Consider the following 27,633-nt stretch of genomic DNA (forward strand, 5'->3'; position numbering starts at 1 on the left):
CATTTCAATTCCACCAAATTAAAAAGAACGAAGTGCGATCAACGGGATTATTATTATTGTTATTATTATAAGGAAAACAACAAAACTTGCTTGAAACGCGTGCTGTTGTAAACACCAACACATATGTTCACTTTGTGATTAATCCGCATTCTGTTTTCAGCAAAAGCTAGGCTTTAAGGAAAAGTTTAGTGCACTCAAGACGAACAATAACGTAGAAAAGACAACACAGCTCAGATGTCCATCCTTCTGAAGCTAGGCTTTGTTTGCATCGCTAAGTTTAATACCGTGAGGAGACGCATGGTTGTATCCAAAACATTCTTTATTAAAATTCAAGCATCAGACTGCAGTAATCGTTATACACGTTACTCTATAAATATGCAATAGATATATACTATACTTAAGGCAATACAAACACCATAAAAATGAACTAGAATACAGATGAAAATTACCAAATGTAATTACAAAACATTATTTGAAAATATTTTCGTTAAAAGTAAGACAAGCAAGGACGACACCAAATAAACGTGGCACTATCAAAAACATAAAAAAATACAGTTCTTTATAAGCACGCTTAATATCACAAGAAGAACAAACAAGAGACGAACAACGAAGATTTGCATATCTTGAATTACGCTGCTCAGCGTTTCATTGGCAACGTGGAGGCTGGGAGGCGATACAACGAATTTATTGTAACTATTCATGTATAGCGCAAACACTCCTCTTTTAAGATGGCCTTTCGCGCCTTCGCTTTGGCGAAATCAGATATAGTCTGTTCGAAGAATAGATCGCGGAGGAGGTCACTTTCAATGGACATGATAGCAAGCGAGTTCACCTTGTCGTCGAGAAGGCTCGAAGGAAGGCGATTTTTTTATCAGCGACAACTTGGAAAACGATCGTTTGGTCTCACAGTTTGCCGCGGGCATGCTTAAGTACATTCGCAAAGCAATAGAAAGGTTCGGAAACACATCAATAAGCTTTCTTTCGTGCAGCAACTTCATTATTCCCGGGGGACTCGTATCCTGGCACACAGAGCTGTGTAGAAAGTTCGCAAACTGAACGATTTCAGCGGAAAATACTGGCCCCAAATCATTTTTGTAGGTTGTCACCAACTTCTCAGCCTGCTGTGCCAGAGAGGCCTCGCTCCCAACTTCTGTCAGCAATTTTAAGAATCCGAACCTTTCGCAAAGTTCAGTGTTGGCAGCCTTTCGCACTCGCAAAGCAGAGCCTAGACTGTCAAGTACAACATTGTAGGTCTCTACGATAAACTTTTTTCTACCTTGTAGCGCACTATCACTTTTTTCGTCCGGGTGCTTACTCAAAACGATGCGTTTGCCCTCATCTTGATAACATTGATTGGTACTTTGCGTGCGTGCTCTCTCTTCTAAGGTATCAAAGAGAGGTCGCAAAGAATTAACAAAGCCTTCTAGAGAGCTCAGCACGTCTACAGCAGTTGAAATGTCTAGGCCTGGTTTCTGAAGTGCTACGCTCGTTTTGTCAAAGCGTTCCCAGATTTCACTCCAGAAAATCGCCATAAATGCAGTCTCTAGTTTTGTCATTTTCTTGAAGAGGGAATGCGCTTCGTTCCTAGTGTCACCGTTTTCTTCCTCGTCCTTTGATATAGCTTCAAGGCAACGCAAGACTGCATTGAAAATTGTCAGAATGGTCTTACATGATTCAGCGTGTCTTAACCATCTGGTCTCAGAGAGACTTTTCAAAACAAGCTGCTGGCCAGTTCCGCCCATGCTGTCCAAAAGATACCTCCATCGTTTAGGTGAGGCAGCAAAGAACACATACAGTCTCTGAATTACAGTGAAAAATTTGACTGCCTCAAGGCAACTGTCAACGCTACACGCGCCAACTAAGTTCAGTGAATGACCAGCACACGGGACGTAGACTGCCAATTCGTTCAGGTGTTTGATTTGAGCTTGCAGTCCTTTGTATTTTCCTGACATATTACTCGCATTATCATAAGCTTGGCCCCTACAGTCATCAATTGAGATGCCATTGGTCGTCAAGAGGGACATCACGGTATCGAAAAGATACAAGCCGGTATGCGATTCAATTGGAACAAATCCAAGAAAGCGTTCGTACACTTCCCCATTTAAATAGTATCGTAAAACAACTGACAGCTGATCAACGTGAGTAAGGTCTGGAGTCGAATCAACAATTAAAGAGAAGTATTTTGCGAGTTTCACTTCGTCAACGAGACGTTCCTTGAGAGCCTTTGCCATATGCTCGATAAATTCATCACAAATGGATTTTGACAGATACGATTGGTGACCTTTTCCTTTGTTTCCGTAGCGTTTGATGTGCTCCTCTAGAAAGGGATCAAACTTGGCAATGGCCTCAAGCACTCCCATATAATTGCCATTTCTCGGTGAACCAAAAATCTCCTCACTGCCCCTAAACGCTAGGTTGCGCTCAGCTAGAAGCTTAACTACAGCTACTACGCGCTTCAACACCTCTGTCCAGTAAGCGGTCCCAGTGACAAAATGCTTAACCAGCTCCTTGTCAATTGTGCTGCTCGAGTTAGAGCGGGCGAGCCATGCTGCCACGTAGTTCCGGTGCTCGATGCTATTTTCATGTGCGCAAACCTTTTCTTCTGCTCTTTTCCAATCAGAAAAGCCGTGCGTGGTGAAAGCACTGGGGTTGCTTGAAATCGAAAATAGTTTGCACATGAAACAGTAAACGGAACCTTTGGACACCGAGTACATTAACCAGTGTCGCTCGTACGCCTCCCCATTTATAGCCTTTCGCACGAAAAGATGAGGTGACATATAGCGTTTCTGAGTTTTGCATTGCCTTTCGGAAGACGGAAAATTTTCTGCCCGATTTTGAAAATACAATGGCCCTTTCCCAAGGCATACACTCCGAAAGCTATTAGTAATAACATCTGGCCACTTAGCAGGGTCACTTCGGAGAATCTCGCAACGTACCTCTTGCTGCGGGGGTGTCTGTACTTCTCTGTTGCCGCAACGAGAAGCCGTGTCATTCCTCCTCTCGAGGCACACTTTGTGGATGGGAACATGATTATTTGAAGTCAAACTAACAGTAAACAAGTGAGTCGGTTCTTAGAGTGTTGTTTCCTGGCGCTCCTCAGTAGAAGGAGGCTCATCGGGGAGGTTTGACACCTGTTTATCAGCAGTAGTAGAAATCGGGCGTGGCGGACCGGACACCTGGAGCTCTGTGGCAGGGGCCCGGCCGAGTAGCATAGACGTTGCTGACTCAGGAACAGGACAGGGCTTGGTTAGCGTCGGTTGCTCAGAAATATGGATGACCGAGGTTGGCATCGTTTTCACAGGATCCAGATAAACCAAGATGAGTCAAACCTTGCTTCTTGCCAGGAAACCGTGGTGATGGAGTTGGCAAGTCCTCCACAGAAGCACAGTTGGTACTATTTGGAGTTTGACACGGACTCTAGGTAGAGCGATCAAACTGCTCCGCGGAAGCTGCATTGAGTAGGTACTTTGTCATCTTTGGTAGCTTCTTTTCACGCTCTTCTCTTTCTAACTTCGCCTTTCGTTTAGACGCACCACTTTGATACTTCCGACTGGGCATTTTCTCATGAATGGATGCTAATTGTTCACCGGACACTTCGTCAGTCCGACGCGACCGCAGGTGCCCAACGGTGGCCGTCCTGATGACTGGCGCACGCTGCCTGGATGATCCGTGGCTGGCCGAGAATGGTGCGTCCCCCGGGAGCTCCTCAGCGGGCGGGCTTATGCAAGCTTAACCGGCGGCTCGGGGCTGAATCGCAGCCCGCGATCAACTTCCTTTTATAGACGCCGCCGCGTCTCTCTGTTACTAGCGCCAAAGCAGGCGTTCACATACGCATAGAGTTCCTTGTACAACTTCCCTTCTTCTCCGTACAAACTCACTCCTTCTCCCATTCCTGTCTCGTCTTCCTGTTGGCTAGGAGCTATCGTCTGTTTTGGGAGGTTCTCGATTTTTCTTTCGCCCCGTCGACGCCGAGCGCTAGAACGAAGGGGAGAGGGCGACTTCTAGCGCGGGCGAAGTTACGCGCCCTCCGTCGCCTCTGAGTCATCTTTTTCTACTTCTTTCTGGAAAGTTCGGCGGGCAGTCTGACCCACTTTCTCGGTCGAGCGCACGCGAGGGTGCGCAGCCACTAGGCAGGAATGGGCCCTGGAGACAGGCCTTTATGTCCAGCTCTCCAACTTCCCCGTTCACTCTTCCACAACCCTAGCCCGAACAGTGCACATTCCGTGTCCCACGGCACGCGGACAAAAGCACGTGTGATGCCTTCTTTCCTTTCCTGCCTAGACTCTGCCATTAGACTCATCATCATCTGCTATCGGAATCATCTTCCCCCGCCCAAATTACCATCACGGTAAATAAAAGTCGAATGGGAGGCACTATTGGGTACTGCAGCACGTCCTTTCTATGAGAAGGACAGCGGCGGAACTATTTGAGAGGTGGAGGGTGGCGTGGTGGTGACGAGGGGCAAGGGAGATTTATGTCCTCGTCCCACATTACATGTTTTAGGTGTTTCCCTCTTGCCCCTCCTCTCCAGGCAGCACTGGACAGACGGACTGACAGGAAACCACGAAAACTCTTCCAAGCAAACGCACCTCGCTTCGTAAGAAAGAGGGCCCCGCTGGAGTGGCGGGGGATTCCTGTTTTTTGCAGCTCGACAAGCTCTCCCCAAATGATCAGGCTAAACGCATGCTGTTACATTAGGTGGCGGGGGGGGGCGTCTGCTCGTTCTGGTTTTCTCGCTTCATACATGTCGCTCGAAGTTCCGTTGCCCATGGTTCTATATACTAAGCAGGTTAGAATAAACGGGCCGAGATGAGGGCCCCACTGTCCGAGATGAGGCCCTGGGATGCAGCCCCCTTCAGGTCTTCCTGCCAACCCGTTGCCTTGTTGGGAGCCCTTTTGATGAGCTATGTACGGGTGACAGGGCCTACATCAGGCGAAATATATGACCTCCGCCTTTAACCCTGCCATCCAAGACCTTTATCTAAAACAAAGAAAATATGCAGATCCCACGCACTGTAGGAATCGATGGATGCGAAGCTTTCTGTGCGGTTTGCTTTGATTGACGATGATTAATGATGTCGTTGACGGCGAATGTTTCTTCAACGTTCAGTACATCACGAAAGTCGTGAGTCGATGTTAAACCTTACCTTGCGTTCACCACTGCTGTTTGCTGGTACACAGAACTCACAGGGAGAGGTGTTTGCTTGGGGCATTGTCGTGCGCCATATTTCATAACCTCTGAGAGGATTGAACATTGTCATAGACTCGCATGGCACACCGCATCGTGGGAGAAGTATTAAACTTTACTTGAATTATGGGACTGTACGTGGCAAAACCACAATCGGATTATGAGGCACGCCGTAGTGGCGGACTCCAGATTAATTCTGACACCGTCGTGTTCTCTTAACGTGTCCCTTAATCTACGTGCACGAGCGTTTTTTGTCCCCCGTTGAAATGCAGCTGTCGAGGTCGGGATCAAATCCACTACCTCGAGCAATGACATAGCCGCAAAGCTACCGCGGGGGCACAGTAGTGTTGATCTGACTTGCGACCGCTTTCGTAGTGTCGCCTAGACCCTGCGGTGTGATTTAATTAATGCGGCTGTGTTTCTGCACGCCCTGCTTAAGTTGCGCGCTTGACGTATTTGCGTGGTGTTCATTTTTCAGAAATAGCAGAAACGTACTGTACCGTACCCTGAACTTCAATTTGTACCGTTTCCCCTTAAGCGCTGTCGTGTCTAGTAGTAGCGTCTCCTCGCATTCTCACGTATTTTCTTTACCCCACGTCCCCCTCGTATGGGTACTCCGAGCGAAAAGTGTCAAGGCTGTTATTCATTCGTTTCGGGACTGCGTCGGTTCTATCCATTCTCTGCCTCCTCTCCCGCATCCTCCCTACCATTCTATCTAGCTTCCCTCTGGACTTGCACGTTGGTAGAAAGGCAAGCGTTGCAACTTCTGCAATGCTTTTGAGGGGGTCACGGATAATTATAGCTGACAAGAGGCTAATGTGGCGATTCCCAGGGAGCTCCAGAGGGTATTGTGCACATTCGACGCTCTGAACCACCCCCGACGCGGCGTGCAAGACAGCAGTAGCAACAGCGGGAAAGTCGAAGGAAGAAGCAAAGAAAGCTTCGCTTTAAGAAGAAATGGAGCTGAGCAGGCAATGCGTACGACAGATAATTGATGGGCCTTTAGTTACGAAATGGGTATCAAGGGAAGGGAAGCGCAGTCGAGGACGGAAGAAAATTAGGTGGGTTGATGAAATTAGGAAATTTTCAGGCGCAAGTTGGAATCGGCTAGCACAAGACAGGTGTAATCGGAGATCGCCAAGAAAGGCATTAGTCCCGCAGTGGATTAGACGATAATAAAGGAGGCTATTTCCTCAGTGGCTCAATGAGCATGGCGTATTGCTGCCGACAAGCACGAAACCGCGGGTTCAATTTCCGTCCCCTTCCCGGTGGCAGCGGATTGTCGCTGCGAGAGAGCTAGCTTACACCGAGAGGGACAACGTGTGCAACTCCATGAACGCGGTGGCAACGATGTTCCCAGATTCCCGCCGCGCGACATCCTCGAATCTTGGAGGCTCGCGCGCAGAAGAGTAGCGCGTAGCCCCCAACCTGTTCAAAGACACCTGCAGCGGAGCAAGGGAAGCCGTTGCGTCTTCGTCGGAGTACTCCCTCCTTGCCAGGCCCCCCCCCCCCCCCCCCCCCCTTCGCGCCCTCGTTTCGCTTTTGCGTGTTTGCATGGCGCGTCCCGTTAGCTCCTCTAGTTCTCTCCTCCTCTTCCCCCTCCCTCTTACTCTACGGTTTTATAATGCTCCCCTCTCCTCCGTGCAGCGTCGTCGCCGTCAGTCTACCGCGCTCTCCGCCGTGAACAGTGACCCCCTCGCCCGACTGACCCGGACCGAGAAGTTGGGCCGTTCAGACCGACCAGCAGCCGGCAAGCCGCTCGCTTCCAGGACGCCGGAGAAGGGAAGCCCGTCGCAGCAACAGCGCAAGAGCCAGCCCTGCCGAAAGGACAGCCATGCAGCCACCGGCCGCGGTCCCGCAGTGATTTTTGGAGACTCGCTTGCGCACCTTTGCAGCCGCGCGCGCCCGCGCTTCGCTGCCAGTGTGAACCCTTGGTTTCCGCCGCACTTCGGGACGCCCTCTCCGCTCGAGAAGACCCGCACGTCGTGGTTTCTTTTTGGGTGCTTCACACTCGTGTGCGCGGGGCAGAGCGACAGGTTCTGGGGGTTCCTGTCGGCGACCGGTGTGTGTGCCTTTTTCGTTTCCTTTCGCGGCGTTTCTGCCCGTTCCGTCGACGCCCGAAGGATTTTTGCCGCAGTGCTTCTTTTACTCCCCCGGACGACCACCGCAGCCGCCAGCAACCATGTCTTTCTGGACCATGTCGCTGGAGAACGTCAACGAAGCGGCGACGGTGCATACCTGTCCCGACGAGGACGCAGAGGTAGGTGTCTTTCCTTTCTTTCTTTTTCCTTTAAGCGTGAATGTGAATTTGTGTACAATCTAGTTTCTCGATAACCGGTGCGCATGTTCCGGTGCGCCCAATTGTTGGTCCCTGCGCTCTTGCCCGATCGTCCACTGCGTACAACGGGATCGTTCAACTCAAACTGATCCGTTACGTTGTGCGGCGTAGGCGGCCTGTGGACACCCGCGGCTTCTTCGGCAGGTGGAACTGATTTTTGGCGACCGTACCAACGTAGGCCACGTTGGGCGCACCGCGACGTCACGAACATTTTCCACGAAGACGCAAAGGTCTCGCGGTGGGTTCCTCCTCCGAACCCCGCTTTCCGGCCCGCACGAACGAATTCCTGAAACCTGACAGACCGATGCATGCATGCTAAATGGAAATGAAAGGGTGAAGAAAATATGAATAGGGCTTTTGACGTTTAGTTTGGGGCGGGGAGAACTCCCGAAGAAATATTTTACTTGGGGTGGGTAGGGAGTTGGGGGGGGGACTAATGGTTTTGGTACGCATTCTCATCGTCTGCCCTCTCTGCGAGCTTACCATTCTTAGGTAAGTCCGCTCGATTCGCAGGTGGCACATGCATGTTCAGCCAAGGACTTGGAGGCGTTTTTTCAGCCGGTTCAGCGCACTCTAACGCAGTGAGCCAGACTTGCATTGAATGAGCGTGACACGAGGGCAGTTCGAAGAACAGATACAACAATGAAATTCCGCAGCGCAGGGCGCTATTTGAGTTCTTGCTTTGACACCTCGGAGGGTCGGTTGCGTGCGCCAACACTTTCTGCCCTATCGCGGCTTCAAGCCTTCAATGTAGACTGAGTGAAAGGCATTTATTTTCAGGTTCGGTGAGCGGCGTCACTATTGTGTCAGTCGACGAGTCGCCGCGAAAGGGCCCAAAAGAATTTTCATGGCGTCAGCTTAGTCGAATGGGGTGAACGACTAGCTCGCCGCGGTGCACGTGAGGTGTTTTAGACCTGCAGTGCAACGAAAGCTGCGGGTAGCGTCCGTTAACCGCAGGAAAGAGAATCGGAAGAACGGCTCCTCCATCCTGCGCCTCTCATTCAACGCGACCTGAATGAGAGCTCTTCGCGGAAGGGGGTTAATACCGTACAACGGGGCAAGCCGTCCTTGCTACAGTCCGGGACACGCAGCCGACACCCCATTGTAGCTAACGGAACAGGTGTTACTCGTACTACGTATTCTCGTTTTGAAGTATGACGTCGCTCTAGCGGCTAGCACTGCATCCCTCTCCACGGCTTTCACGCCGATGCACGTAAAGAATGGGCCTCCGTTCGGCGACTTAGAATAGCATATTATGAAAGTCTGAGATAGAGTGAAAAAAATATATATATAGCTTTACCATAAAGCTATTTTCCGTAAGCTTTTACCCATTAGACCGTTCTACCGTAATACCTTTACGAGAGGAAAAGGCGGGGAGTTTGGTCGCCAGGAGAGCGTATCTGGCCTGCTGCTCCCCATTCTCGTGCTAATGAGAGTAGGTGGGGCCTGACAAGCGATGAGACAATACGACGAGCTAAACAACTGGAACGCACGCGCGGCAGTGTATTGTCTTCGTAGAATTCACTTCCGTCGAATGTGCGAGCGCTAACGTACCGAACACCTAACTCAAGAGCTCGTGCGAGTCACCAAGCGTTATATACAAGAAAAAAAAATATATATATATTTCGCCTTACGCGAGTAAGGAGAGGCCCTGAATTCTGGAAGGCCCGAGCGTGGAAAGTTCACTTAGATGTCGGTGGCAGGTCCTCTCGAAGTCTGCGTACTGCCTGCATGATAACGCGATCTGACCGACGTGTTTCAGTTTTGAAAATAAATCGGTGCCCTGCGTGCGAGTCGGGTCGTCTGTTGCTGCGCCCTTCCTCTGCCAATGGCCGGCAGAAATGCGTTGGTTGTTTGCCTCGTTCGACCAGTTCCCGCCGCATGTGTTGATGTTTTGCTAGAAGAGATTAACTAGCTTCGTTTGTTTTGGGGCATCAGATGAGACCACGGGGTCTCTCGCAAATTAAGATGTCGTGCGCGCATCCGTGTCTCGTGTGTATTGTAATCCCGGAGAAACGACAGCCCTTATGATAATTTCGGGGTACGCAAAAAAAAAAAAAAAGAATAGAGAGCACTTGGCGAACTGTTCGCACGTACTTCGTAAATGCATGTCAGCACGCTGGTCGTGGCTATGGGGCCGCGTGCGTCCACCAGTTCTATGCATAGGCGATTCTACGTCTTCGCCTCGTACGCGACACCGTGTTCAAGCACTCGCAGTGGGGCTTGAGCCGTTATGGCGTCCTGTTAATCAGCACGAGGTCGCGGATTGGGTTTCCGTCGACGGCAGCTGTATTTCGATGAGAGCGTAATGCACCAAACCTCAGGTGCAGCTCGTAACTTCGGTAGCCGGTGGGGAAACTTAATCCTGGGCCCTCCACTACACTGTCTTTTATAGTCACTGTGTCGCTTTGAGACGTCAACATTAATCAGTTAGTCAATCAATCAATATCTGAAACCAACTTTGTTTTATTGCCTGTTGGCATCATATGATTGTAAAAAAGAAAGAAAAAAAAAAAAAACACCTCGGTTTACCTCGTTCATTTGCGGTTGTAGACTCTGGCACGTGTGGCATGCAGCAAACCGGAGGGTTTATTGGCCGGTGGCCTTCTCCCAAGTTCACGTACTGCTTGTCGCCTGCGGTATGAAAGCACGTTCTACATCCGGCGCCCCGGCTGTGATTTGTGGCGCTGGCTAACACTTAGTCAAGACGTATCGGGCCCAGTCGCGTTGAATTCTCGACATTGTCAGTTCCCAAGTGCCTCCACGACTCTACTGCCGCTTCCGTGTAAAAAACAAACAAACACGTTTTCATATGTGTGTATATGTATAACCTGCACAACGCTCAAGCACACCAGAAGGTCAAGAGCTAGCGATATCTTGCCGGGCTATAAGGTTCAATGCATGAAAAGGAACACTTAATGAGTTAATACTGGCAAATTATTTTTGAGCACTCTTAAATGTATTTCTTTGGGGAAAATGAATGAATGCTTGTTGAATAAAGTTAAGGTCAAACTTTTGTTATTCTTATTCTAATTTTGAGCCAATACCTTAGTGCTTGCACGTAAGTGTGATGTCACTGATTTCAAACTGTTTTCTCGTATTTGGGCAATCCTTTTACTCCTGAACCATTTTCAGAACTTTCTAACGTGAGTTAACTAGGCCTGAACAGACGCTGTCAAAATCCGTGACGCCCCGACGAAGTGATTCGGAAACTTGAAGTCGGGGTGTCGCGACCCGTCTTTCGTTATCGCGTTTTTTCTGTTCTATCACGCTTCTTCTCCCGGTAAAGGTAGTCTTTCTTTCTCTGATAATCTTTTTTTTAATGTTGATACATCATGGCATCTGTCTTTAGCGTCTATTTAATACGCTGTAGAAGCCACGAGGAATTTCTCGTAATCCCGACTTGTCTCACTTAATCCACATTATAGCAGCCCATCATTCAAGATGGTGGCTATACCAGAGTATCTCCATCCGAAATCGTCTGGATGAATGGATGGATGGATGGATATTATGAGCGTTCCCTTTGGAACGGGGCGGTGGGTTGCGCCACTAAGCTCTTGCTACTATACTGCCTAATATCCTACCTAGGTTAAACAATGAAAAAAGGAAAAAAAAAACACTCTGAACTACCACGCCCAAATTTTCTGATCCCCTATTGCGAACTGTGCTTTCGTACGTCTCCGTCTTTTGTCGTTTCCCTACTTTTCTTCCACCAATCCTCCAGTCGCCTCTTACTAATGTCTATTGCGGACATGTTTGCTTTACCACTGCTCCCTCTGAACCCAAGGGCTTCAAGGAGGCCAGTGGTGCGTAAATCGACCGCTGGGTAGACGTCTTCACATTCTAATAAAACATGCTTCTCTGAACGGCGCGCGTCGTCTGGTGGGCGCGCGGTCTCTCCGCATTTGCGTCGTCCGGAGAACCGAACTGGTTCGCGGCCGCTGCTGGGGTCGGGACACGGAAGTGGACCGGAAAAGCTCCCGTCGCGCGCTCCGCTAGGGGTCAGCTGGCGATGATTATTTGCTGGCTTTTTGTTTTTTCGTTTACGTCTGGCTCCCTCCCTCGACGCCAGTTACGCGTTCGCCTCGCGGCGTTCCATGTGGGCCTATTTTATCAACCCCTCGTAGGACGTACCTGCGCGTGTTTCCAGCCGTAACGTCACGCGTGAAAGGCTGAGAGCGCGTGCATTTCAACCGTGATGACAGCCGGGAGCGACGCTTGACGTCATTGTCACTGTACAGCGATAGCTGTTGTAACCCAACTTTCGTGGCGTCTTTCGTAAGTGTCGTCATTAAGCCTATCTCATCTTCGGTTATCTAGGTGCTAAATTAAACCGTACAGGAGAACGGTACAAGGACACTGAACTTGTTTTCAAGCAATAATTATTCACGATAGAGGGGGACAAACACGCTTTCTTATCTGAAAACTGAAATGATTGGAATTTGTGGAATTGCTCCCAGTCCAAGCTACCACCGGGCATCATATTTGAATTCCTGAAAGAGTTTCCAACAAAATTGTTGCATTCTGCAACAAAATTGCTAGGATGACCAGGCGAGAATGATGCAGGTTGCAGCTTGAGCGAAAACTGCAGCCACCTCATACAAAGGGCACAGCTTCGTAGCACTCGACCGAAAGGCGAGTTTTTTACATGGGAAGGCTGCCGAGTAAAGCCGCGGGGATTCTGACGTCACCGCTTTCGTCACGCCGGGCTTGGGAACGGAAGTTTCGGCCCTGTTAGCATGACGTCATAAAGCAGAGGGTACAGACCTCGCGATATCTAGGTGGCGTTGGTATACCACACGCTTCTTCGGTGTACTCGATCCGCCCAGAGTTCTTCACGAAGCGGTTGTCGCATACGTAAACATGCCGTCATCGAACTTCCTCCTGTGGCCGAGCGTGGAGTGCTTCTGTGAAGCTGCCACCGATGTTTTGTATATGCCACAACTCGGTAGCCGTAACGGCCGTGCGGGAATTCGCTCGAGGGTTTCGCGCTGTCATCGCTTCGCGTAATGAATTAGGGAAGTCGCGAGGCGGTCGTGACTCGCTCGCGTCTCGAATCACGAGGAACCCGTCACAGAGAGCGCGGTGATGGCTATTCTCTGTCAGGCAAGGGCTAGCCTATACGCCGGACTCGATTCACTCGTGTGCCGGTCCGAATCGAGATGAGGAGCTCGCCCGCTTTCCGCAAAACTTTTAGAGCGGCAACCACACTTGGAAGTATACTTCGGGTCTATTTTCGGCGTGACGCGCCACCGCCTGTCGCCAACTCGTCCATATTATACGCGCTGTGCAATATGACCGCGCGCGAAACGGGTTTTAAGTGATTGTCAGGCAGCCTTCTTCGTAGGAGCTCGTGCGCCCGCAGCTGTGGTGGAAAACATTGCCACGTAAATTCACCGGAACGATTCTGCGGGAACAGAGATATACTTCAATTCTCTCGGCAACGTCTAGTGAGATCCGATCATCTTCGCCATGAGACGTAATAAAAGGTGGCGCAGGTTAAGGGCTGTTCAATTTCAGCGAAAATATATCGTGTACCTAGGCGAGTTCAAGACTGCGTGCGTGCGTGAGATTCGGGAAACAAGATGTTAGGACCAGGAAGAACGGACACTATATTGTGCAGCACGAAATCTTTACGAAAAGGGCTTTACAAATACACTACCGTCATACCTTGCACATACTTTCTAGTGACAGGTGGATATACCATATAACAATGAGACAATCGATTCAACAATTTTTTTTTTACCAGCTCGAGCATGCGCACAGCCCCGTAGTAGTTCGCGCAAGTCAAGATAAAAGCGTAGTTATCGCATACTGCAAAAAATAAAAAAAAAAACCTCCCGAAGCGCGTTTCTTGTATTTTTGCTGCTTTGCGGAAGACACGGGTGAAGCCCATACGTATTCTGATATTTGTGCGCTCCCTGAAGATGGATCGTGCTCTCTTTGTTAATTCATTTAAATGCGTTCTCTACTGACGGGCTACCAGTCTCCGCGTAATGGTGGCGGGGCTCTTTTACTTGCGAGAATTTTTTGAGTGCTGAACTGGCGTTGGAGTTCTCAGCCAGAATGAGGCGGCGTACCCGAATCAAGTCCCAGTTTCGCCACGGCTTTTCACTGCTGCCTCAATGTTGTCATATCACGTTAGATTGCATTTTTGGACGCTGCTTTTGTTGTTTAGAGGTCGTTCAACTTCGTTTTTACAAGGCGACTGGATAGCAAGAATGTACGGCTGTACTGGGTGAAGAGGCCTCCTACGATTACTGAGATGATTTGACAGGAGAGAGACTAAAAAAAGAAATCAGATAGCGCACATCTGTGTCGATGGCTGTCACTTTCAATGGTACAACGTTTAAATGCAGAATGTTTCGTGATTGATTGATTGATTGATTGAAGGTTCTGCATTGTTAAACAGGGGAGACGAAGATATATGCGAGGGCGGTTGGGTTGGTGTCAGACTTCACTTGCTTCACTCGATCCCACGATGACGTCTCGTTCAAGGTTCGAGCGAGTCGACATTTTGTAAAGGCGGAGACACAACTGCACCGCACGCCTCGCCGACCGAAACAGACACCGCTCGCCTATAGCGTAATCTTTCGCGCTCATAGCGATTCCAACAGCAGGCTGGCCACAAGTGAGCAGCACGGTGAAAGGAAATAAACTTCCTCCGTGATTGGCAGGCCCGCGAGAAGAAAAGGGCGGGGCGCAAGCACTGTCCTGTAACGACACCAGGCGCTTGCTTCGTCAGAGTGCGCGAAAAATACCCTTTGGCGCGCCTCTCGCAGATACCTCAAGAATTTGTCCCCGCCCCTACACCTTCACACGTATATTCGATCTCGAGTCGTTTCGGCGATTCTGTTGATTTGCTGCCCGTGACAGATAGCATGAGACGGTGCTTGTGACAGAGTAAGAAACGTGCCTACAAATTTTGAACGCGCACTCTCGCAAGGACGTCGTTATGTGACTCCTCATGTCTTTGAGGCGAGTATATGCGATCTCTGATAGAGCTGACCAGGTCCAATTCGAGCGCGCTTCTTTCGTGAATTCCAGGAACCGCCTGCTGGCGCGGGGTTAGCTATACACGTCAATGTTTCAAGTCCCCATGGTCCCTGCCATAGGATAGATGTAAACCTCATGACAACGACAGGGTTGTCGTCTCTCTGCCAGTCAGCGCTGTTTTTTGGGTAACACTCGAGGCCAATTTCTTTCGAGCTGCCCTCTTCGATGCTCGCTTTCTTCATTTCTTGAGGCGACGCAGGACTCGGCAGTTGTGTAACTCGATAAAAAAATAAATAAAAGAAACTTTAAGGGGGCACGCGTCACCGCTTCCGGCGAAACAGCCGTGCAGCCTCCGCGCCAATTTTTTCGCGCTCGCTTCGCGCGCGTCAATTAAAGCGTATGAGAGACGTAATAGAAAGACGGGAGAAGCAGTCTCTATCGCGCGTCGTATACACGGAGGAGGAGGAGGAGGCCGCTGGAAGCTTCGCTTACGGCGACCGGTTTCCGCGTGGACGCGGAACGCCGCGCCGGCTGTAGCCCGCCGGGAGCGTGTGACGCCGAAAAAAAGCGGCGACTGTGGGTAACGGCAACCGCGTTCGCTTCCTGCGCGGGACGGCCGCGCGGCCTCCTATTAACGGGCATGCGTCGCGCTCCGAGGAAACGCCGTAGCCCCAGGTCTGTCACGAACGTCGCCGTCGCGCGACGTCGTGGCAGGCGACGCTGCGGCGCGGCGAATGCACTTCCTTCCTGCTTCTCGGCGCATCGGGCGAGCCTCCGCGGTCTCATCCTGTATCACTTGCGACTGCTGGCACGTGACGTTCGGTGGTACGGTATTTATATCGACGCTACGCTCCTGTACGCGCGCGCGCGCGTGTGTTTGTGTGTGTGAGCTAGGTGACTGGAAAAGTGCCGCGGTCGGTCGCCCATCCAGATCACGTGGTGCTTTCTTGCCCGTAGGCGAGTATTTCGTGGAAGGTTTCCTTTCGGTTGTTTTATCATAAAGTGACGATGCACCCGGAGATTCCTTCCGTAGGGGCTCGTTCGATTTTGCCTCCCCCCCTCCCACCCCCACCGCAAAGTTTTGTTCCTTAGGAAATTTTGGCCTCGAGTCGGTGCCTTGCGCTGGTGCCGCTGAGGAGTGTTGCTGGTTAACGTTGGGCGTAGGATAGTGATGGCCAAGAGATGTACACCCCGACGCTGGATGACGCCATGCCGAAATTACGTCGAAAAATACATTTCCGTGTGCACATAGTTGTCGCCTCGTCACGTCAGCCTATACTGCGCATGCGTACCTGCACTTGGTCGGATGATCGTGCCGAGCTCCGCACGCGTATTGATGACGCACTAGTTTTGCTGGCATCGTAGAAAAAACAAAAAGAGGGGAGGCGGGGCGGGGGGAGGGCTCCTCGATATCGCAATGCCTGAAAATTGGCAGTCTAGGCGTCGTCAAGTTTGTGAACCGACGCTTACATTGCGAAACCGAGTAATAAGAGAAGCGAAAGACGCTTGAAAAATGAAAGTGAAAACACGGAGGCAGCTGGAATGGACAAAACGTCGCTGTGCATTCGCCGGCGCCTCAGTTTGATCGTGTGACCCAGTACTACATCGTAATAATGATTGATAGGGTTGGTCTGCATGTCAGCGGTACAAGATTGCATCATCTGTGGATCGCGAGTGACCGCCTCATGTTCTTGTACGTTCCCCTAAATCTCGCTGTACAGTCTCTTTTTTTGTTTTTTGCTTCCCGGCGTCATCGGTGTGTGGCATCTGAAGGTGGGAATGGAACGCTCGACTTCAAGCTCGGTAGTCTCTGAAGATCCTGGCCCACCGCCGCAGTTACTGCGACCAACTCAGCCCATGACACTTGCGTGGTGTGTGCCCCGAATTCGACTTTCCAATTAAGCCCCGCGTTATCGTGGAATATAGTAGCATGACGTGAGGCCATCGATCTTCCCAACGTATAGCCTCAGTTACTTAATATTGAATTCCCGGCTAGGTAAAGTTGTCGGCCAATCGGTGAGACGTTGGGAATGAAACCGGTACAGACACAAGACCGTCCTGTGTTGTCGTCTCCCTCAGTCCTATGTCTGTATCGATATTATTCCCCATGAATTCACGGGTTTTCGAGCCGAGACTTCTGTCGTGCCAAGATATCTAGCTATGAGGGAAAGCCGTAGTCGAGGACTCGGAACGAGTTTTAACCACCTGGGCTTTCTTTAACATGCAAATCCAACGCACGGTATACTAGCTTTGTTTATCTTTTTTTCTTTTCCTTCTTTTTTGCATCCCCCCCCCCTCACCGGAGTCGAAACCGGCGACTTTGTGCCACTGGGCTATCACGAAGGGTCGTGTAGATTATCGGGCCTTGTTACGAAACGTTCATCACTCTTCGCGTCGTGCGTGTATCTAGAGCGACTCTCTGCACGAATGAGTACGTTACTCAACCGCATCCACCCACCTGGCGCGCACGCAAGTCCGTTCCAAGAACAATAGCGTAAATCAGTCTCGACGTTTTTTTTTTTGTTTTTTTTTTCGGCGTTCTGGCACATTGTTAATCATCCGAGAGTTCCCACGCGGCGCTTCGAACCCGAACCGAAGTACACACAGCGTTGCGAAGTGGTTTATAGTGGTCTCTTCGTTACGCAGTTCCCTTCTCCAAACAGACTCGCGAACAGTCTATTTCCGACCCGGCGCTACTCACGAGAACCCGCGTTAGCGCGAGGCGAGCACGTCTTGTGCGCGATCCAACAAGCAGGAAAAGGGACGGTACAGCGCTTATGCAGGCCGGTTCGGGTTGAGAGGGGAAAAGAAACAGAGAGAGAAAGAAAGAAAACATGCGGGATTCCGGATGGTTGGGTGAAGACGGAAACCATGCAGTGACCGGAGGGGAAAGCTGTAAGTAAACGTAAGTAAAATTAAGGGGGAAAAATACAAAAGCGGCCTCAGAGTAAGCTTGAGTTGAGCTTCCCGCAGGCACGCTTCCCTCGTAGCAGCGCGGAAAGCGAGGAAGCTATTGGAGGGAAGTTTCTGCGCGTCGCGAAAAAAAAAAAAAAAAAGTGCCTGTGTGAACAAAAGTAGAGACGGAGAGGAATTCCTCCGATACTGTCGTCCTCGCCATAGGCTCAAACTTCCGCACTTTTTTTTTTTTTTTTTTTACCCCCCCCGTTAGCTTTGCATTCGCGTTGCGTTATTCTGCTTCTCTGGCTGGGCCCCCCTCTCCTGACCGCCGATTTGCCGCAGTCCCAAGCTCCCGGAACCCAGCGCGTATGCCGGCGTCCTTTCCTTATTAGTCGTGCGGCCGAATTTGTTTTCCTTGTCCACGGGCTTCATCGGCACGCGCGTGCATTCGTTCCTCGGGCGGCATCCTTATATTGTCCAGCGGCTCGCGTGGCAACGCATTCGCCTAAACGGGGCGGCACGGCTAAGGGCGTGTCCAGTGGCTTTATTAATTTGCCGCTCAATCATCAGTCTAAGTATATCGGTTTCCAAATGTGGCTGACAGCGAGGAAGACCTTTGTTTGGCCGCCCGTCGCCGGTTTCTTCTGGCCAGTCCGTGAGCGACAAAGAGCCGAACACGCAAGAGCGCGCCGAAAACGAAGATGAAGGAAGCCGTAGACACACAACACAAGCACTGACTTTCAACTGGCAAGTTGAAAGCGCAGTCCGTGTGTACATTAACTCGTTCGTTCAGTAAATTTTCCAGTTAAAAGTAAGCGTTTGTGCTGTGTGTATACGCATTCCTTTGTTTTCGGTGCGCTGTTGCTTATTTGCCACGTTTACCGAACGTTATCGATAGTTCTATCATTTGCCTGTTGTCACCGAACCTTGTGTAATCTGATTGCACTTCCATACATCCCCGCATGCGTGCATCTGCCATTACATCAGGGATTGTGTTACGGAATCGTTTCATAAGTATTTCTGAGAAGGATGTAATGTGCAACATACTGTCGAGGATATAGTTGCGCGCATTGAATGCATATAGTTACATACAGTTAGTTGTCAAGTTTATCACGTTATAGACGTTCAGCGTGTGCAAATTCCACAGTATTGCTGCCGTTTTTTTTTTTTTTTTTGCGGTATCTGTAAGGATTTTGCCTCTCAAAGATGAGAAGAAAAATGCACGTTAAAGATCCCCTGGGGGTCGAAATTAATTATCATGACCAAATCGGGGTTTTTGCGCGTGAAACCACAGAATTCAATTCGAGAAGAAAACATTCGTTTGTAGCGACGCTTGTTTTCTTCTTCTCACCTTTGAGAGGCGAACTTCTTCGAAGGTATCGGAGCCAGGCGGTTGCGGTGCCAGTAGCAGGGAATTGCCCTCCACCCCGCTGCAACCGCCAATGCACTCTTTCTCGCTTTCTAATAGTGTGCAGCTGGTCGTGACCGCGTTGCTCACGCGGCAGAGGCCTTCGAGATGTTACAGATAGATCCGGGATACCGGAACGGTATCCCGGAAGTGCTCACTGCGGTGAGGGGGAGAAACTTTTCGCGCACCCTTTGTACGCGGGAAGTGTGTCTCGTCGCTGAGTCATTTTTACCGCAGAGACGTAAAGCAGGAGGTCGGCACAACACGTAGGCTCGCGTCGCACAAGCCAAAGGCCTTATCGCCACCAGCGACGCCAATGTGCGACTATAACGTTGAATTTCCGTATCCGGTACTGCAGGAAATTCTTGGGTGCAGCGAAGATCCTTATTGGTTTACCTATATATGGTTGTCGAAGCGTGGGGCGTACGTAAGAGTTGCGAAACGATTCGGAATACGCAAGGTGTTCCAAGCTGGAGGGTCGAGATCGTAGTGCGTTATTTGTTTGGCCAGTGAACGGGACATATATATAAAGACGGCAGGGAGTGATGTCACTCGTCACAGCGAGAGGGCGATGACTGCAGCGATTGACTGCGAATGAAAAGCCAGGAGGAGCTGCTGCACTCAGCAGCTTCGTAAGCCGTCACCTTGGCAACAGGCTATACAGATAATAATAATAATAACAGTAATAATAATAGACACTTCAATCTCCGATCGCGTCGGCTGTTCAAAATGGGATAATTGTGGGTTTTGTGTAGCGAATCGTGGGTTTGTGTAGGCGTAGACGTGTCAGCGCGCCATGGAAAAATCGGGCCAATTACGAGGTCACGGGTTCGATTTCCGGCATGGGGAGGGACGGAATGCACAAACGCTAGTGTACCGTGACGTGGGCGTGCGGTAAAGAACCCCAGCTGGTCGAAATTATCCTCATCTTTCCATTGCGGCGTCCCTCAGAGAATCGGTGCTGAATTTAGATGCTAATTCCCCACTCCTCCTTAGCACGAACGTCTGGTTGACCTCCCTTCTAGCTTTCCTTTCTCTGTGCCTCTCTCTCCGCTTCTACAAACTCTGTTAATTGATTAATGTATTGATGACAAAACAATGATTCGAAGAAAATGTAAGCACATCAAGGCTAACTAATCGAGCTACACAATCAGGCACGTACCCAGGATTCTTTATCGCAGGGGGGGGGCAGACCAAAGTAACTCTTCCTGTGCAAATGAGGGGGGGGGGGGTAGCTTTACTAGTACAAATGTGAATAATGCCCACCATTCGCCATAAAGACGCGTAAACCTGCAAAAGAGAATTGAAATAAGGTGTACCTCACAGGTACGCCTGTGAGATACACCACTCTTTTACTTGGCAAACAAGGAACCACATCAAATGGACTCGATCATGATAGAAGCGCAGGAAGAACGCTGCCAAGAACAAGTAAACAAGCGGAAGTATAAAATAAAGATTTCTAGTAGCGCTTTTTGAAAATATATGTTTGCGGAACAATCACAGTTCTTTTGGATCTCTCGTTTACTGCTCTACCAATTTAAGTGCCAAAACCGACCCGTGTTGCTATTTGGGAAGTTGCGTAACGATGCGTGGTCACCAGTCCCGTACAACCGCGTAGAGCGCAGGACGCTGCTGTTCTAGACGTACTGCACCCACCGCAGAAGGTTAGAAAAACAGTCACGTTAGTACAGCAGAGAAGTGGCTACGTCAGGCGGCTCCACTGATAACTAGAAGTGTGATTCAAAACATACGAAATTATTCTCCACTTCCGACGGCCTTTTCTCTACTTCCTTTTTAAATAAAGAGATGTTGATAAATAAATATTGTCACAAACAACAGTTAAATTTGTTAATTTCCGCTTTTTCTTCCTGTTTGGCTGTTTGCCTTGGCTCTCTCCCTTAGTAGATCGCTTAATTTCTCAACTCTTTGCGACACTTCTTTCCAATTGCCAATTTTGCACAAAAAGTGCTGTACAATTAGGAAAAAGCCAGACGAGGTAACGGGTGACAGTCATATTGTTTATGGTTTTACCGGTTATTTCAGGGTCTGATGATGGACGCTGTTTCGCATTATTTTATTTTCCACCTTATCTAACCCATATCGTGGGTATATGCTTCCGAGGATCTGCCAGCGTCGCGGCGAGCCGTCACTCAGGAAATAATGAAGCAAAAGAAAAAGTTTAACGCAACTGGCGTTTTCTCCGGCCGCAACTCGTTCCTCGAGCACACAGACCAGCTGACTACGAACCGAATCCCTTTCCTGGTCCCTGGATCAGTCTAAACAAAGAAGGTTGAACTAACAAAGCAACAGCGATGCGCGTGATCGTTGAATAGATGGTGACATAAGGGTTGTGTTGGGCAATAAAAATTAATAAAAGTAAAATAATTAAAATAGGAAACTAAGCCCTGCCTGCTGCACCGAAGTATTGCAGGCTGCCAAATTAGAAAAATAAATGATAATGACGCGGTCAAATAATTTTGCAAAAAAAAAAAATGGGGGGGGGGGGAGTCTACCACCAGGGGAACCACGGCCAAGGGAACGGATGGTTGCGGGATTTATTATTCATGAATAGAATACATATTACCAATAGTGTCTGTCTTGACGTACATTGGTCTTCTTTTGTTTCGTAATATTGCATGCATACTTATACAATGATTATTTCACTCGTCTTTTCTTGACTTACAATCTTTTCTTTTTTCGTCTTCAATTGCTTGTGTCCGCTTGTCTTGTCAGTTATCTTCTGTCTGTCTTGTCTTGTGTGTCTTCTTTCTTCTGGCGTCTTCTTTCCAGGGTGAAAAAAAAATTTTTTGTTCTTTTTTTCCCTTTTCCCTTTCCCTCTCCTTTTCTTCCCTGTTTCTCTTTTTTTTTCTTTTTCCTTTTCCTTCTCTTTCCCTTTTCTTTTTCCCCTCTCTACCGGTTTCCACAGCCTACAGAAGTCCAGATTGCTTTATCTGCCTTAGTTAAATGATACCGATTGTAAAGCCTAGTATCTGAACTAGTTCCTTCTCCGCCTTTTTTACTTCATTCGAGTCTGTAAATATCTGATTTTATGTTAGCTCGTCTTTTCTTTTTCTCAAAGTGTTTAGTTCGTTTCGTTTGTATCTATTTTTTATTTATTTATTTATTTAAATGATAGACTTACGTACATGTATATATATATCCATATAAATATACACTCATATACACATATATACGTACTCGCATGCACGCACACATACTCACACACATATATATGTTGTGTATCTTTCATCTTCTTACGTTCTTCATTTATTTTCTTGGTTGTTAAATAATGACTACCAGCCTAGTGTTAATGTGTGTATTATAGTTCTATAGGAATTAAGAAGGTTGGACTCTGGAGGAGATTGATTCGTTTCCCCCAGCACAATGCAGCATGGAGCATGGACACTCCCGCCCAAAGGGTCAGTTCTGGCCCTGTGATTTTACATCCCTCCATTTATTTGGTAGACCATTAGAGAAGGCAGTTCTGAACTCATTGGCGTTCAATTCAGTTCTGACGTTATCCAACATGTTTATATGAGATGTTTTTAGTTTCTGTGAGCCTCTCTTTACTCAGGTGGTAGCCGTAGCCGTCTTACCTTTTCAATCGAGGACTCAACAGTTGGTATTCATCTGACTTCGGTGCTAACCAACGCCGTCATACCGAAAGATGCAGTTAATGTTTTCTGCTTCGGTGCTAGCGTTGGTCGTCATACCGATAATGTCAGGTCTGCTTTTGTTTTTGTTTCTTTTTCAAAACTTTTCATATAATATTTTTGATTCCTGTATATGCCTTTACTTCGGTGGTGGCCGCAGCCGTCTTACCGTTTCAAGGTATCAGGGTTTGTTGGACTGTTCGGTGGTAGCCGAGCCGTCTTACCGAGTTGAGAATTATTCCTCGGTGATAGCTTGGCCGTCATACCGAGGGTGTCAGGTGATAGTTTCATTTTTCTTGTACTGCCTAAAAGATTGGTCTGGGGTATGAGTTTATTGGGATGAGAGGTTGATTTTATGTTGAACTTGACAATATGTCCTTTTGGACTTTTATTGGGCTTTCATCGATTGCATGTGCTAGGTGCTTTTAGTCTATTTGTTTATTTTCTTGATTTTTTGCTTCTTAACCAATGGTATATCTGATTTATTTATTTATTTATTTTATTTACTTTTACAAACTAAAAAGACCATTTTTTTCTTCTTTTTTTTCCTAGATTCTGCTATTTACCTATTCTACCATCTCCTCCAAAATCGCAAGTGCTTCCCCATCCCTTAGAATTTCCATTTTTTTCTTACTGTATTCATGTCCAAATTTCATTTTTAGTTTATCGCGGTAATTCCTAGTTATTTCGCATTTTTCTAAATAATGTTCGAAGGAGTCCGCCTCCTCTCCACAAGTACATATCCTATTTTGCCTAATTCTGAACCTCTGGAGGTAATGTGGAAACCGGCCATGGCCTGTCATGAATTGTGAACTATTATGATTGGCCAAGAATAAGGTTGGAATTTCAGTAATATTTTTGATCCAATCCTTAATATAGCTTTTATAGAAGTTGGGTTCTTGACTCCATTGAGTATTCCATTTTATATATATTTGTTTATATAACTGACTATTAATAAACTTTTTGGATATGGGTATATCTATTTCTTCCCCGTATCGAATGGCTTTTTTAGCTAGTTCGTCTGCATATTCATTTCCAATGTTTCCACTGTGACCTTTTATAAACGTTAATATTATTTTATCGTTCTTGTTTACTTTTCTAATTGTTTATTTAATTTTGTATATATATGGATTTAAGTTGTCTGGATTGTTAATTCCTTGTAATGTTGATAGACTATCTGTTAAAATTTGATAGCTAGCTGAGTTATTCTGGGAAGTTATATATTCTAATGCTTTTGTAATAGCTACTGCTTCTGCTTCAAAATTATTACTATAATTTGGCAAGGAGTATTGCTTAGTGTCTATTATTTTTTGTGATTTTATGACTACAAAAGCTGATCCAGCTCCGTATTCATTAGAGGAGCCATCTGTAAAAATATCATATTCGACATCTTTAGTTGGATTCTTATTAAAACTGAATTTATATATATATATATTTTTTTGCAAGTGCAAGTGCTTTATTTTTCTTTACATAATCATGGTTATACAGATATCTGGACCGATAGCCAGGGAAGGCTAGTTTCCGGTCCAGTGACAATTTACAAAAGACAGGTCAGGCGCAGTTTTCAACAGCACAGTATTCCGGAACATGTCGTGAGTTATACAGAGAAGAAACATTTTGAAAATACTTGTACATAATAAATGTAAGTTAGAGATTCTGGATATCAAGAAAAAAGAATTTGCTACATTGCTTGAAATTACGTGCGGTTTTAACTTCTAGGGGTAAAATATTCCAGATTTTTGCGCCAATGAATTTAATTAACCTTTCACCGTATACATTGTAACACTTTGGTAAGTTGAGGTTACCTTTTAAAGCATGTCTTGTACTGCGAGTTGGAAATGAAAAGACGTTTCGAGGAATAGGAAAGTTAGTGCATAAAATATTATTAACTGAAATTGAGATCTTCTGATTACATAGTGCATTAACTGATAACACATGTTGTGTTTGGAAAACATCATTAAATGTATCACTGGCATAATTTGAAGGGCAAATTATTTTCAGGGCCCTTTTCTGTAGTTTTTGTAAAGGTTGTAAGTATGTCATGTAAGTCACGCCCCATGATTCTAAACAATAACTAATATGGCTATGGCAAAATGCATAGTAAAGGGATTTGAGTACATCGTGGGGGAAGTATTGCTTCGCTTTAATTAGGGAGTAACAACCATATGCGACCTTCTTGCATACACTTTGAATATGTGCTTCCCAATGCATATGCTGGTCAAATATGACGCCCAGATATTTAAACGAATCAACTTCTTGGATGGGGCTTTTATTTAACGTGATATTTATTTGACTGGTGTCAACATTGGTTCTCCTCGATCGAAAAACTACATATTTTGTCTTATTGCTGTTTAAAGTCAATTTGTTTTCTAAGAACCATGAAGAAATGTTTGATAACTCGGACGTGACATGCGTTTGCAGTGCAGAAAGTGTGTCTCCTGTGAATAATAAAGCTGCGTCATCTGCGTACATTAGAACGTTTGAGTTCTGAAGAGCATTAGGGAGGTCATTAATGTACAATGAGAATAACACAGGCCCGAGCACTGAACCTTGTGGGACTCCGCTGGTGACTGTGCTGTATGTAGAATAATAATCACCCATTACTACCATTTGTTTCCGTGAGGATAAATAGCTGGAAAAAAATTTTAGGGAGTCCTTTGTGACAACATAACATTCAAGTTTTTGCAGTAGTATAGAGTGAGAAACGGTATCAAATGCCTTCTTTATATCCAAAAATATTGCTACAATTATTTTATTTTGATGAAGTGCAGAATTTATTAATTGCGAAAGTGTTAGGACTGCTGTTGATGTCGATCTGGAGTGAACAAAACCATGCTGCTGAGGACAAATTACATAGTTTTCAGATAGAAATTGCTTCAATCTCTTGGAAATAAGTTTTTCAAAAACAGTGTTTATTACACTCAGAACAGAAATTGGCCTATAATTCTCTGGTTGGTTCGAATTTCCGGACTTGTATACGGGAACGACTTTGGCTGTTTTTAGTATATCTGGATACGAGCTGGAAGCTAACGCTAGATTGAATACTTTGCATATGGGACTGCAGAGAATGTCTATATTGTCTTTTAAAATCCTAGTGGATAACCCATCATGACCAGCCGCTTTTTTTAGATGCAGTTGATTTATCGTTGATATAAGTTCATCATGAGTTATTTCTTCTAGCTGAAAGTCGTTGTCAACTATTCTAGGTAGGGCAGGTACGGGATTACAAGATAAAATCTGGTTAGCCAAATTCGTTCCTACGTTAGCAAAATAATAGTTAAAATCATTAGCTACTTGTGTCGATGGTTTGTCAGGTTGAATGCTCTGTGTTTTGCATTTTCCTATAACTTCTTTTACGATTTCCCATATCCTTTTCGTATTACCACTCTCGTTCTTAACAAGGTTAGTATAGTATTGCTTTTTCGATTTTCTAATCATACTAACTGAGATATTTCTAAAGTATTTAAAGCTCTCCCTGTAATATGAATTTGATTTGTTGCGTTTCCATTTACGGTAAAAATAGTCTTTCTGCTTTAATGTTTCCAGTATAATGTTGTTTATCCAAGGACACACTGGTCGCTCGTAATTGTGGCGCACATATACCCTTGTAGATTGCTTAATAGCATTGCAGATGCATTGAATAAAATTTTCACATTGAGTATGAACATCACACAAATCAAATACTTTCTTAAAGTCTATGCATTGGAGCAATCGTCGTACTTCTGCATAATTTATACAGGAGGATCTTCTAGTGGGATGAGTTTCCCATTTATCAATCTTGTGTGTTATTTTGGTACGATCGAATACTTTATTGTTCCAAAGAAATTCTTTTCCATTGTTGATAATATTGTGCATTTCTATTTACTTTTCTATTTTTAAATGAACCGGTGGTAAATTTGCTAAAACATTTAATGCATTATTGGATACAGTTTTATACGCCTTTGTTATTGATAATAAGGGTTTTCTTTGTATTGATTTTAATCTTTTAAGAAGATTGTTGGTGCCTTTGTACCATACTGGTGCTGCGTATGTTATTATTCTTTCAGTTCCTCTTACATATATTTCGCGAAGTTGTTTATTCTTAATTCCTCTGTTATTGCCTGTAAACTTATTTAAACCAATTGTTCAATTAGTTACCTTCTCTTTTATATAATCTAAATGTGGTATGAAGGAAAGTTTTTCGTCTATTATTAGTCCCAATATTTTCATTTGTTGAACCTTTTTGATTTTTTTCATTTCCTAACTTAAGTATTGGAGGACTTTTTGAATACTTTCCTTTTAATATCATGAATTCCGTTTTCGCCGTATTGAATTCAATGTTTTTCTGTTTACCCCATTCATGTATTATGTTTAAAGTTTCGGTTGCTTTATCTTGAAGATTTCTTTTGGATGTCCCTTTTATTATAATGGTTAAATCGTCCGCAAATGCTTGGACATACGTTTTTGCTGGATATTTTTTTACGAGAATATCAGTCATCATTATTGTCCAAAATAATGGACTTAAAGGGGATCCTTGTGGTGATCCTTTCTTTAAATTGTATGTCTTTTCTATGTCTCCATTTTTATATAATATTCTTCGATTCGTCATTACAGCACTGATTAATTTTATTAGGTTATTTGGACATTCGTTTTCTTCTAGATATTTTAAAATTTCATCTTTATCGATAGTATTAAATGCATTTTTAATATCTATTGATATTATTAATGCTACTTCTTTGTCCAAAATGGCTTGATCTAACTTTTTCTTGATATTTTCTAATGCTTGTGTTGTTGAAGTTGCATGTTTAAAACCATATTGGCTTATAAGGAATAGTCCTTTCTTGTTTAGAAAATAGTATAGGCGGTCTTTAAGTAGTTTCTCTAGAATTTTGCCAAATATTGAATTTATTGCTATTGGTCGAAAATCTGACGGAGTAAGTTGGTTTTTCTTTTTTGGAATTAATATTATTTTCGATATGGTGACAACTGAACTCATCTCGAGTTAATAGCGCGGGCACCGAATCGATGAGAAAACTGGCCTTCACACCCCAGGAGATGCCGATAACTACCGCCATCGAAAAGGAGTGAAAAAATTGGCAACCATTCTACTCTGAAGATGGAATGGCAGCGAAAGCTGATGACAGTCAAAGCTCTCAAACTAAAAGCAACATGC

At 46.3% G+C, this 27,633-nt stretch overlaps 1 protein-coding gene across 1 annotated transcript in view; it reads left to right on the forward strand.

Moving 5' to 3' along the window:
- Positions 1-27,633, forward strand: part of LOC126518038 (tetratricopeptide repeat protein 39B-like) — a 176,191-nt gene that overhangs the window by 14,009 nt on the left and 134,549 nt on the right. The window contains exon 2 of the mRNA XM_055064122.2: positions 6,836-7,448. Within this exon, the coding sequence (XP_054920097.1) occupies positions 7,371-7,448 (78 nt within the window). The 5' untranslated portion in view covers positions 6,836-7,370. The remainder of the gene's footprint in view (positions 1-6,835; positions 7,449-27,633) is intronic.

Source organism: Dermacentor andersoni, chromosome 11, assembly GCF_023375885.2.
Source record: "Dermacentor andersoni chromosome 11, qqDerAnde1_hic_scaffold, whole genome shotgun sequence".
Taxonomy (NCBI): domain Eukaryota; kingdom Metazoa; phylum Arthropoda; class Arachnida; order Ixodida; family Ixodidae; genus Dermacentor; species Dermacentor andersoni.